We start from the raw sequence: 13163 nt of genomic DNA on the forward strand, positions 1-13163 counted from the left end.
TAAACAGCCTTCTATGTTAGCCTAAACAACCTTCTATGTTAGACTAAACAACCTTCTATGTTAGACTAAACAACCTTCTATGTTAGACTAAACAAAAGAACTTCTAATGGCTTTCAAGATGTCAGGTGTTCTCTTATCATTAGTAAGGACAAAAATTACTTTTCCAACACTCAATTTTTTTTTTTTGCTTTACTGAAATTAGTGGTGGTGGGGCTTCCTTAGAAAAAGAGGAAATAATTTATTGGTGAAAAAAGAAGCATGTGTCCATTCCCTTGCCACCACTCGGGCCAGGAAAAGGTGCTTTACCTCACCCGCTACAAGGCCCTGGGGCTCATAAACTCTGCAGCCTTCATCCACTGACAATGGGGAGCATGATGCGGGGTGGAGCCTAGGATCCTGACCTACCCTGAATGTCTTTGGAGATACTCTGATTTTCCCTGGTTGCTGGCTGTAACTCAGTTGCTTGAGGGTGGTCTAGGGAGCTGCGCGGAGCGACAGACCTTCGTGCCCCTTCTAACCAGTCACCAAGGTTCCTACCCACTGGCTGCTCACCTTCAGCAGCTGAGCTGTGGCAATGTGCCACACCTTGACTATGCCTCGCTCACAGCTGCTCACGATGTAGGTCTCGCTGATCCTGGCAGCCAAGATGGGATCTTTGTGTTTAAATGTCTTCAGGCACTTCCCTGTGTCTATGTCCCATTCTGAAGAGGAGAGGGTGACAGGAAAGGAAAGGGGAAGGGGACAGGGTTACAGTGAAGTTCTGCTCCTTGTCATGCAACTGAGCTTACTGAATCTTACCCAGAAACCTTCACCTGGCTGGTACCCCTGCGGGCTCCCCTGCCAACAGACCCATGGGAAAGCCAGCAATGCAGGGGGCCTTCTCTCTGACCCTGGGACTCTGCCTTGGAACGGCCCTGCTGGACAACCAGTGTGCAGTAAGCCTGGATTACGCTTGCTGTTGAACATAGTTCTTGAAAGTCAAGGCATAGCTAGTGCCATGACCCTTCCAGGTGCTCTCTTCCTGGCCACGCCTTCCATCCACAGAAGGCGAGTTGCCATCCTTTCTTGGCGTTTCTCGCTCTGACAGAGTGATGCATTGATATTTTGTTAATTGTGAACTTGGAGCCTTAATTTGGCCTTTTAAAATGCTGGACTCAAAATTGTATCCTGATTACTCAGTTAGTTTGACGAGGTCAGGGCCTAACTCCCCTGTCGCCAGTCTCAGCCCCACTGGTGGTGTTCTGTTGATTCAGTATGCAGTCTCCCACACCAGCCCTGTGACATGGGTCACAATGCTGGGACTTGAACCCCTGGCCCTGGACTTAGTCAGAATGCCCCATTGAGGGCCTTGGAGATGAACACTCTCAGATGGTTTGGAGGCTGTGACTACCCTTCCATCACAAACCCTCATCTAGACAGTTTTCACCATGACTTTTGCACCACGAAACCATGGTAGCAATGACATTCGTTCAGATGGATAAGGACATGGCAGTCGGGAGTGTGACTCCTTTGCTGGGTCTGAGCGCTGTTATTTCCCATGTCCTTTCTCTCTGCCTATCCCTCATAGGTAGTAACTCCCAGGTCTCTGTTATTCTCCTTCTTCCTGCTTTCCTGAAGATGCTCGATCCACGCTTAGGTCTTGCGTCTTTCATTATGAGTTCATCCCACCACAGTCACAGGCTCCGCATCCTCAGATTTGACCAAAGACCACAGATCACAATATTTGGTAATGAAAAAGGTATCTATACTAGACACTGTACACACACACACACACACACACACACACACAGCTTTTGTGGCATTGTAACTAAACAATAACGAACAACTATTTATATGGCATTTGCATTTTGTTATGTGTTATGTATTATCTAGAGGGTTAAAGCATACAGGAGGATGCATAGGAGCTCAACACAAGTGTTATCTCTTTCACATAAGGCACACATGCATCCCCAGATGTAATTGGTATCCATGGGAGGAGCTCCAGACATCAGTCCCCTCTGGATACATTGAAATAAACAACTATCAAAGGCCACCTATCTGGATCCCTCTCCCAGTGCATCCGTTTCCAGGAATTTCTCCCTTGAATGTCCTCATGAATCTCATTGCATTTGCTCTCTAAGGCTGCTAGAACATTCTGCCTCAAGGTTTCTGACTGAAATACAAGCGGTTTGTCTCTTACAGACGTGAGACATGATACCACATGACGAAAGTCAAGGAGTCAGCATGAGTATGCTCCCCTACAGCAAGGCCAAAGGAAACTCATTTCTCCATAACCTTCTAGAAGCTACCCTATCCCTTGGTTCATGACCCATTCTTCCACCTTCAAAGTCAGCAACCTCCCACTTCCCCAACCCTCTTTCACAGTCAGACTGCCATCGGATTACAGTCAAAAACACTTCTTTTTTATGGAGCCACAGAATACATCAGCCCACCGTCAATAATATTCCAGAATAATCTCCACATTCTAAGGTCATTAACTTAATCATATCTGAAAAAATCCTTTTTTGCTTCCCAAGATGTTTTAGTCCATATGCTGTTGCTTGAATGAAATACCTGAAGTATGTGTTTACAAAGAGAAGACTTTATTCGGCTCAGTGGCCTAAAGGTTCCAGGGTATGGTGCTAGCTACTAGCATCAGCTCAGCTCTGTGGGGGACTCTCTTGGCTGTATCACATCATGGTAGAAATGAACGTGTGTGTGTGTGTGTGTGTGTGTGTGTGTATGCGTGTGTGGGTGTGTGTGTGCGTGTGTATGTATAAGGAGGAATACTGCTGAACCAGAAGCTAGGGAGCAACTGGAGTCTCCTGATCCTTTCTGTGAGCAATGCCCCAAGTCGGCCCCAAAACTTCCCAACCATATTCTTTGTCGCTTCTGCCTGCCACAGTGGTGACCAAACTTCCAACACTTGAGCATTTAGGGAAAACACAACCTAGCACAAAATAATATAGTCACCAGTTCCAAGGGTTAGGATGTAAACATTTTTGCTTGGGCATTGCTCTGCCTGCCCTACTTGACTCGTCCTAAACTTGAAATGTCCATGACCTCCTCTCTATTTTCTCCCTACTTTGTTCTCCCTCTATAATGTTTGTTATGTCTGTGAATTATATCTTTATATGACTGTCAGCTGGGATTTTTTTCTAAATGACATTATTACTTGCTTTTATAGCCTTCCTTTTATATCCAGTTAATGAGAAAGTCCTGGCAATTTCCCCTCTGGAAGTCTCTCACCTGGGCCATTGACTATGAAGCTACATCCACCTGAGTTTCTTCATATTTGCTTGTTCTCAAGTATTTTGAAGACACGGTGGTAGTTTTCTAAAGTATCTTCATTTATTCCCTATCCCCACACAGTCACCCTCTTCCAAGTTCTTCTACACTGTCACCTGAGTCACTGTCTGAAGTGCATATTCCATCATGTCGGGGCCACAGCTGAAAGCACATCTGGGGGCTTCCAGACTCAGTTCTGCATCGTGTTGCAGAAAGTTCTCCATAGCTGGTCCCCAAAAGAGCTTAGAAGAATACCCAATACCACGCACAGCAGTCCAGTCACAACAGACAGTGGGAAGGACTCAGTGCAGCCGGCTTCATCCTCCTGCACATCTGTCTGTCCTTCTTCACACTGCTTGAACTATCTCCCACTGTCTGCCTATTAAATTACTAGTCCTTCCGCTCACACTCACGTGGCATCCTGCTGATGGAGTGTTTCCTAATTTACCCCTATTTCTGTGGTCCCTTTGAACACTGCATGCATTTAGAAGCACATGACTGAGAGCCAGTCTTTGATTCAAATCCCTACTTTTTCTTCCTGTAGTTCTGATTGTGACTTCTTTTCTGTCTCAGGTTGAGACAGTAGGGTTATTTATCAACGTGACAAAGTCTAGAATCACCTGGGAGATGGGCCTCAGAACACGCCTTTTGGGGATTATCTTAATTATATAATTGAGGTGGGATGATCCACCCACTGTGGGTGGTACCATTCCCTAGGCAGGGATTCTGAAGTACTGTTGGCTGGGTAGATTGACAGACGTATGAACAGATGCACAAATAAGAGAATAAGGAGCAGGTATAGAAACGAGTGAAGCACAAATTGGTGCCTGAAATTCCAGACCCCAGGATACTGAGCTAGGAGGATTAGGAGTTCAAAGCAGCCCAGGCTATATCCCGAGACCCTGTCTAACGTGGAGAGGAGGGAAAGAAAGAAGGGGAGGGGAGGAGGGGCAAGAGAGAGAAAGGGAGAGAAGAGGAGAAAATGAGGAGATTAAGGCAGATTTCTTACCTTTCACCTGTGCGTCTTTTGCTCCAGATACAAGCCTGTTCTTATATAAATCCAGGCAAGTGATTGTCCCCTGGTGGCCATAGAAGATTCGTATGCAAGCCCCAGTTGTCACATCCCAGTATCTGTGGAAATGGGGGTGGGGTGATTTTCTGAAGGCCCCAAGGGTCCTATTGTACAGGGTTCATTTAAATAAGTAGGTAGTTAGTACGCAGTAGGTAGTTAGTAGGCAGCAGGGCCTTGCCACCATCAGCACTGGTAAGATCATCCTCACTGAGAAACCAAATCAGCAATGTGTGCACTTCAGGACAAGCTAAGCCAAGTCTGCTGGGCACAGACCAACCTACAAAGCTCAGAATCATTCCTCTGTCTACCCACAGCCAAACTGAAAGCACATGGCTGTGATGCCATTCTTAGTTAAATGGAATAAGAGTGCACAAGTCTGTTCTAAAGAGAGTTTTAGACAGAACAAAGAAGGGGGCTGGAGAGATAATTCGGTAAGAAAGACAAAGGCGCCGGGCGGTGGTGGCGCACGCCTTTAATCCCAGTACTCGGGAGGCAGAGGCAGGCGGATCTCTGAGTTCGAGATCAGCCTGGTCTACAGCACTAGTTCCAGGACAGGCTCCAAAACCACAGAGAAACCCTGTCTCGAAAAACCAAAAAAAAAAAAAATGTTCGGGGCTGGAGAGATGGCTCAGAGGTTCAGAGCACTGACTGCTCTTCCTGAGGTCCTGAGTTCAATTCCCAGTAACCACATGGTGGCTCACAACCATCTGTAATGAGATCTGGTGCCCTCTTCTGGCCTTCAGGCATACGTGGAGTCTAAACACTGTGTACATAATAAATAAATAAGTCTTTAAAAAGAAAGACAAAGGCCTGAGTCTGAACCCTGGAACCCAAATAATACAGAGCCTGACATGGTGACCTGTGCTTGCACTGTGAGTGCTGGGGATGTGGCAGATCCCTGAGACTTATTGACTGGTCAGCCTAGCCTGCTAGGTGAGTTCGAGGCCAGTGATATACTTGAGCTCAAAGGGGAAATGGTGGCTCCACACTGAGAAAGAAAATGTCTTGCATTTGGGAAGTCCCAGGTGCAGACTCCTACATTGGGAGCATCCTGAGGAGTGACGGGGAAAATAGAGGCAGAGATAGAGTAAACTAACAGACAGATAAGTACAGAAATAAAGCCTTATGGAGACTAGCAATGATCACACGGTGTCACTGGCATGTTACAGGCAGCTCATTTCCCTGTCCCCTATGTCCAAAAACAAAACTCAAACCAAACCAAACCAAAGGCAGAGAGAAGTCACAGATGAATGAGATAAAGGCCTCGCCCTATCAGATAGAAAGTCTTACAAACCAAAGCAATTAAAATGTTGGGCAACGACTGCCAAAAAAAGCAACCAAAATAGAACCGAGAGCCCAGAAATGGCAAGATAGAGACGCAAGTCTGGGGACACAGCTAGCCGTATAGGACATTCTTTTTCATGAATGGTGCTGACATGGCTGGGGATACCAGTGAAGAGCCTCTTAAAACAATACAAGGTCAGAACAAAGATGGTTTGGGATAGAGTGGAGACCAGTGAAGAGCCTCTTAAAACAATACAAGGTCAGAACAAAGATGGTTTGGGATAGAGTGGAGACCAGTGAAGAGCCTCTTAAAACAATACAAGGTCAGAACAAAGATGGTTTGGGATAGAGTGGAGACCTGAAAATGAAAGGCAAAAATAAACTAACATAGGGCTTTAACGAAGACATCACAAAGCCAGACATGATGCTGAATGACTATAATCCTAGAATTCAGGAAGCTAAGGAGGGAAGGTTGCCCTGAGTTCAAGTCTAGCCCGGTTACAAAGCTAGATACTTAAGAAAAACATCACCCAAACTCATGCATACAGACACCAGATGTGTGACCAAGATCATCTGTGGGAGCACCCTAGGGCTAAACACCAGAACTAACACAAACATTCATCTGTACAAATATTCACTCAGGAAAACACTGCCCCACACAAATCAGCTCTGACTGCTGTGCACATCATATGGCAAATCTTAAACCAAGTCCAGGACAAGAACCAAGTGTTTCCAAAGTACAATTCTGTTTATTTTGACTCAAAACATGGGTATAAGTAAATAGTTAATATTTTTGAAAACCTATAAGCAAGAAGAAAAATAAATAAAATACAAAAGAATAATCAATATAAAACTTTGGGCAACATTACCCCATCTGGAAAAAAAAAAACAAAAAAACAAAAAAACAAGGAGGAGGAAGTCACTCAGAGGTCAGGGAAGGGCTCTTTCCTGGTCTGAGCATAAGTGTTCATTGCATTCTTTAAAATATAAAGAATTTTATTTTAAATGGCTCAGCCATTAACCCAAGTTTGGTTCCTGCACCTACACCAGACAGCTCCGGGGCATCCCACACCCTTTTCCAGCCTCCAAAGGCAACTGTGCTCATATCCATATACCCATTCACAGACACACACACATGCACACACACACACATATATATACACACATAATTTAAAAATTTTTTAAATCTCTAAAACTAAAATAAATGAATATATAGTTCAAACATGATTTGATTCCACATTATATTCTACATTAAAAAAACTAGTTTCCCTTGAAGGGATTTATTTTTTAAATTAGCCGGGCGGTGGTGGCGCACGCCTGTAATCCCAGCACTCGGGAGGCAGAGGCAGGTGGATCTCTGTGAGTTCGAGGCCAGCCTGGTCTACCAAGGGAGTTCCAGGACAGGCTCCAAAGCTACAGAGAAACCCTGTCTCGAAAAACCAAAAAAAAAATATATATATATATATATATATATATATATATATATAAATTATATCTTTTTTTAAGAATATTTTAAAAAATGAAAAAAATACCAGATTTTCAATGTCCCCATCTGATAACTTACAAATCTGTTTCAAAGTTTAAACAGTAAACAAAATCTTGACTTTTATCTTGCAAAAAAAATCTACTTTTATAGATATTCTAGAACTATTAGAATTCAAGATAACCTATAAATAATACAAATGGAAGAAGTGTGCCATGCGTGCCTCTCACAAAAGGCCAGTTTTTGCTGGCCCTAGGCAGAACAGTGACCATGACCTTGTGTCTCTCACCTGATACTCAGGTCGTAACTCCCACTGAAAAGGACCTTCTCCTCTTCAGACAGGAAGAGAGCCCTGACGCTGCCCGCATGGCCTCGGAATTCGGTGGGCATCTCCTTGGCCTGCATGACGTTCAGAAGGTGGATCTTCCGATTGGATGATACGGCCATTAGATCTCCCCCACTATAGTGGATGATTCTGTTTTGGTCCTTCCTGAGTTTCAGGGTGTAGAGGGGATGGATTACAGGAAAGAGGAGTTAACATCCTTCCTGGGCTCCCATAGCCCCTGACTTTTGCCTGCATCCGTGGAATAAGGAAATGTAGGGCCTTTCAGAAGGCAAGGCCAAGTGATAATGGGACCTGATGATCCCTGCCTCACGCCACAGAAGTCAAGGAGGATTAAACCCCAAAGACATGGGTAAATTTACTTTAAAAATTATATATTCTGCTTATGTACACTATGTCCCCCAAAGGCAGACTAGACGGAGTGGCGTTCCCAAACCTAATCGACCATGGTAGTCTGTTTCTCATAGAAAACTTGAGAGGAATAAAGTTGGGAAGTCCCATGCACACTGAGTTTCCTTTCTGTCTTTCTCCCTTAACCAGTAGCCCAGGAGCAGTTGTTAGGATCAGATTACTAGGCCCATGAGTACCACTGACAGTAAACAAGGATGTGGCCCTTGGTCACAGCGACCTTTACAGTCACTCAGCCCACCACTGCCAGGTGAGAGGAATTGATTTCCTAATCAGAAAACTACCACAAAAATTGGCTATTCTGAACAGGATAACCAAATTATTGACCAAGTGGAGCCATTCCTCAGTGAAAGAGGACACTGTATTAAGTACACCATGGCCGCAGAATAAGGAGGCGATGTCACAGCAAACAGGAAGGCAAGATCACTTTGAATTCATCTCCTGATTCCTCTGTCATGTCTATAGTGAAACACTCCCCCGGCCCCCCTACACACACATCTAAAGAGCAGCTGTCCCCAAACAATTTGTAAAACTATCACACACGACTGAAAATAAAAGACAGACAGCTTCTACAAAACCTTGGGAATAAAGAGAACGGACTGTGGCAAAAAATACGGCAAAACATAGACTCTTAAAATGCTTTCTTGGGACTTGGGACTCAGTGGCAGGTGCGTGCAGGCCTAGCATGTGTGAGCCCCATGTTCAATCCCCAGTCTTACCTAAATAAATAAATAAATAAATAAGCAAGCCAGCTTCCTTGTAGCATATCCAAATGATGTCACATGATACAGTTATTATAAATACGTTTTCATATTTAAAATACATACCAGAGTGTTTTGCTGTAATGTGTTACAGAAATGTATAACATAATCCAAAGACACTATCCTGGAGATTAGAGGTCAATATTATGTTTACTAGGGTTATGTCAAGTTGAAATTAGCTGGAGTACTCCAAGAGGAGGGATCTTCCACTGAAATTGCCTGCATAACCCAGGGCTATAGGAAAGCCGGTAGGGCATTTTCTTAATTAGTGATTGATACTAAAAGGCCCAACCCATTGTGGGTGGGGGAACAGTTCTAGTCTGGTGGTCCTCAGTTCTATAAGGAAGCAGACCTTGAGGAGCAAGCCAGTGGGAACACTCCTCCATGGCCTCTGCATCAGCTCCTGCCTCCAGGATCCTGCCCGGTTTGAGTTCCTGCTTTGGCTTCCCTCAGTGGACTGTGATTCAGGATGTGTAAGCTAAATAAAACCATCTCCCCCCCAAGTTGCTTTTGGTCATGTGTTTCTTCACACCAATAGCAACCCTACCTAAGATAAATGTTAGTGGCAGCTGTCTCTTGGTGATACAATTTCAGGAGACTTGTATTTCTCTGTGCACTGGCTGGGATTGATAAGACTTTTCTCCATGTGTGCTCTCAAGTTAGAATAAGACAACAGTGAAATTTCAAAGAATCAAAGATTTCATGTGTGTAATCTATACAAAAGTTTTTTCGGTCAGGATACCTAAAACTAAAGAAGGTGTCCTGGGCTGCAGGAACGGTGCAGGTTGAACATTCGTTGTTCAAACAGGACCTTATGCAAGCTCAAACCTGGAGCCTAAGTGCAGGAGCTCTGCCTTCCCAAGTCAGTGAAGGTCCAGAGAGGCTTACAGTGCCAGCCGGAGTACCTACCGCAAGGGTCCCTAAAGATCTAAGTCCTCAAGCCAGGGCTTACATGTCAGAGAGAATGCGGATGTTGTAGGTGCCACAGAAGACATTCCTCTCCTCCATCTGTACCATCTGAGTTTCCTGGTTCTGGTACGCAGTCCACAAGTTGTAATCATTCTGAAGGAGGCATAGTCAGAGTCAACGGTAGAGTCCTGGATGCACTGCCCCCATCCCCAGTCTCCCATGGACTCTTTCCTTCAAGGATGTAGCTGCTGTTTGGGGTTGATGGGGAGAGGCCCATAAGAGGGCACTAAAGTTAACTGTGAGAGAAAACACTAAAATGTGGGTCCTACTTCATGTTTCACCTCTGAATTTTCTACACTTCAGCTCTGCGCGTTTTCATGGCTGAATTCCAAGTGTTGCCTGGAGCGCAACTCTACTGAATATGAGTACACGTGATCAAGCTCACACGGGCATGCTCACGTGGATATGCTCACATGGGCATGCTCACAGGGCATGCTCACGTCGAGATGCTCACACGGGCATGCTCATGCGGACATGCTCATGCGGACATGCTCACACAGACATGCTCACAGGGCATGCTCACGTGGATATGCTCACACGGGCATGCTCACACGGGCATGCTCACACGGGCATGCTCACACAGGCTAGATCACGTGGACATGCTCACTCAGACAAGCTCACACAGACAAGCTCACATGGGCATTGGCATGTACATCAAATTACAGCTGCCTTTGACCAACCATCTCACAAAATCGGGATGTTGTATTTGTAGTACAGGTACCCAGTAGCACAGAACACAGCAGAACATCAACCACATGGGAAACTGTGCTGCACTTGGTACAGTTGAGTCCAGTACGCGTATGCACCTGACCATGTCCCTGCAGCTGACTCACAAAGTAGACCACTCGCCCACATGGTACACTCATCATCTTACAGGTGACACATATCTGAGACTCAGAGAGGGAAAGCGAGTTTTATCAAACCTCAACAGGGTGATTCCCTTTGCTTCTCGCCTTCCCTTCTTCTTCCCCCCCATTCCACCCTCCTTCCCTCCAGGCATCCACCACACAATTTCTGAATGGCTCCAGCCTGCCAGGCATGGCAAATAGTATAGAAAACTGAACTGAACATCTACTTCCGTTCCTTTTCCCAGCCCTCAAGAAGCTGGAAAGCAGACACACTCAACTTGTAGGAAAGAAAGAGGGAGGCTGTCGTGAGAGCAAAGACTATGACATCGTGTGTACATCAGGCAGGGCCCGAGAACATCCCCTTGGAAGTCTCCTTCAAGCTCAGCGTTCTCCTCTGTGTCCTGGACCCTCCTTAGATGCCTTCATCCCTCTGCTAACTCTTGAGCTGTAGCCACAGAGATGCTCCAAAAGAATCTGCAGACCTGCCTTATCTCCAGGGCCCATGAAGCTTGTTAGACATAAAAGAGAAATAAGCACGTGCACGTGTGTGTGTGTGTGTGTGTGTGTGTGTGTGTGTGTGTGTGTGTGTAACATGTGCCTCTGTCACTCAACTGACTAAAAGTCCTTAAGCTTTTCTGACCCTCAGTTTCTTTATTGACAAAATGGATAGATGAACCAACTTAGAGATGAAAACTTGCAGGTAAATAAGATTCACAAACGTCTTTTCTTAGTTTACATAGTTTATGAAAATGTCTTCTAACTGGCAGCTTTCTTTTTTTTTTTTTTTTTTTTTTTTAGGTAAGAGGTTCCATTTTTTTGCTTTTGTTTCTGAGCCAGTTCAAGCTGACCACAAACTCACTATGGAACCTAGCCATCCTGCCTCAGCTGAGATTTCAGACATGTGCCACCACACCTGGCAATATAAGAGATTTCACATAACTCAGATTTTTTCCCTTCTCCTAAAAGCTCCAATTTTCTGGGAGGTCAGATTCCACAGTCCTCGATGGCATGATTAGCTGGAGCTGTGAAGCTACTGGGCCCTTTGGGAGGGCAGCAGGCTCTCGGTTCATCACAGTCTCACCAGCCTTTACAGCCCATGCCGCCCACTCTCTCCTCTGTGTTCTCTGCCTGGCCCTGCACACACTTGAACAAACCATCTCTAAGTTGTACTCCACAGGTTCCCCATGGGCCCCCAAGTCAAACCACCCTTCCCTGAAGTATCCTTTTAGTACCAACTGAATATTTCTGAATAAATGGAACTTCAGCAGAGCAGAAGGAGTAGAAATCTCAGGGTCTCGGGGATAACTACAATGCCTAGATAGTAAATGCACAAGGCTCCAAGTATCTTCCCTTCGTTCTACAGTACTGCCTAAGAAGTGATGAGGAGAGCTATGGGTAATGGAGTCACCCTCCCATCAAGGAGCAGAATGGACCTGGCAGTGAGGTAAGCAATCTGGCATTCTAAACAAGCCTTGGCCCTCTTTTCCTGCTCTTCTCATTCTAAAGCAGCGGACTCAAGTGCCCTTGAGATGTGTGGATTCCCAGGACAAAGGGGAATCCGAGGCATGGCTGACTCTGTTCCCAGCCTCTGAAATCTCCACTTAGATGACTTTAATGCCACTGACATAGACCACTGGGGAGGACACCCCAGTGAATTCCACTCATCCAGCAGACGATGCCAAGGCTTACGTAGAAGGAGTGACTTGTATGTGGGTAGCAGCACAAAACTTGTGTCTCCTTCAGAGAGTGGCACCTCCCACGAAGCTAGGTCCTTGTTTGCGGGTGTCAGCCTTCAATGGCCGACAGGAACACGACACCTGCGGCCGCTTACCCAGACATCAGGGAGACCCACCTTTGTTCTCAGTTTCCACTTCTGATTTTTGGATCGCGAGCGCTTCCCGTCGTCTGCTATTTTAGGGACTGGGATGGAGACTTTGCTGGCATAATTAGGATCTATTCCCCTTGTGTAGGACCCCTGCGTGGTTTAAAAAGACAGCAAGACTTCACGTGGTCATCAGCACTCTATGTATTAGGATCTATTCCCCTTGTGTAGGACCCCTGCGTGGTTTAAAAAGACAGCAAGACTTCACGTGGTCATCAGCACTCTATGTATGTTGTACTATCCATAATAACTAAAATGTAGAACTAAGTAAGTATCCATTAAAGAAGAATTTTAAAAAGTATGTGTGTGTGTGTGTACGTGTATGCATCTCCACAACAGAATGCAAGAAAACAGAAATACAAAGGAAATCCTGTCATTGGCAGCAACGTGCACGGAAGCGGAGAACATCATGTTAAGTGAAATAAGCCAGACACATAGAGACAAATACACGATCTCACTGTGCAGCATCTCATAAAGTTGAGAGCTCATAAGAAGTATAAAGAATAGTGATCACCAGAGACTGAGGTGTTCCAGGGGGGTAGGTGGCAGAGGTTGTGGTCAAAGGACATATAGAGTTAGACGGGAAGAAGTTCAAGAGATCTATTGTATGGTAAGTTCACAATAGCTAATGAAGATATATTGTATTCTTGAAAATGCAAAGCTAAGTGCTCTCTCTCTCTCTCTCTCTCTCTCTCTCTCTCTCTCTCTCCAGAGAGAAGTGATGTATTCATTAGTGGCATTTAACCATTCCACAATGTATATATATTTCAAAACATCATATCATATCCTATATGATAAACACTTACAATGTTTTTGGTTTTTTGGTTTTTGTTTTTTTTTTTTTTT

General features: G+C 45.0%; 1 protein-coding gene across 2 annotated transcripts in view; it reads right to left on the reverse strand.

Annotated features, from left to right (window-relative positions):
• Positions 1-13163, reverse strand: part of Cdrt1 (CMT1A duplicated region transcript 1) — a 33812-nt gene that overhangs the window by 12969 nt on the left and 7680 nt on the right. For both annotated transcript variants that reach the window (XM_026780600.1, XM_026780599.1), the window contains exons 5-9: positions 12288-12410; positions 9571-9680; positions 7396-7596; positions 4277-4398; positions 553-701 (exon numbers count right to left, since the gene is read on the reverse strand). In XM_026780600.1, coding sequence (XP_026636401.1) covers positions 553-701; positions 4277-4398; positions 7396-7596; positions 9571-9680; positions 12288-12410 — 705 coding nt within the window. The remainder of the gene's footprint in view (positions 1-552; positions 702-4276; positions 4399-7395; positions 7597-9570; positions 9681-12287; positions 12411-13163) is intronic.

This window comes from Microtus ochrogaster, chromosome 7, assembly GCF_000317375.1.
Source record: "Microtus ochrogaster isolate Prairie Vole_2 chromosome 7, MicOch1.0, whole genome shotgun sequence".
Classification (NCBI taxonomy): Eukaryota; Metazoa; Chordata; class Mammalia; order Rodentia; family Cricetidae; genus Microtus; species Microtus ochrogaster.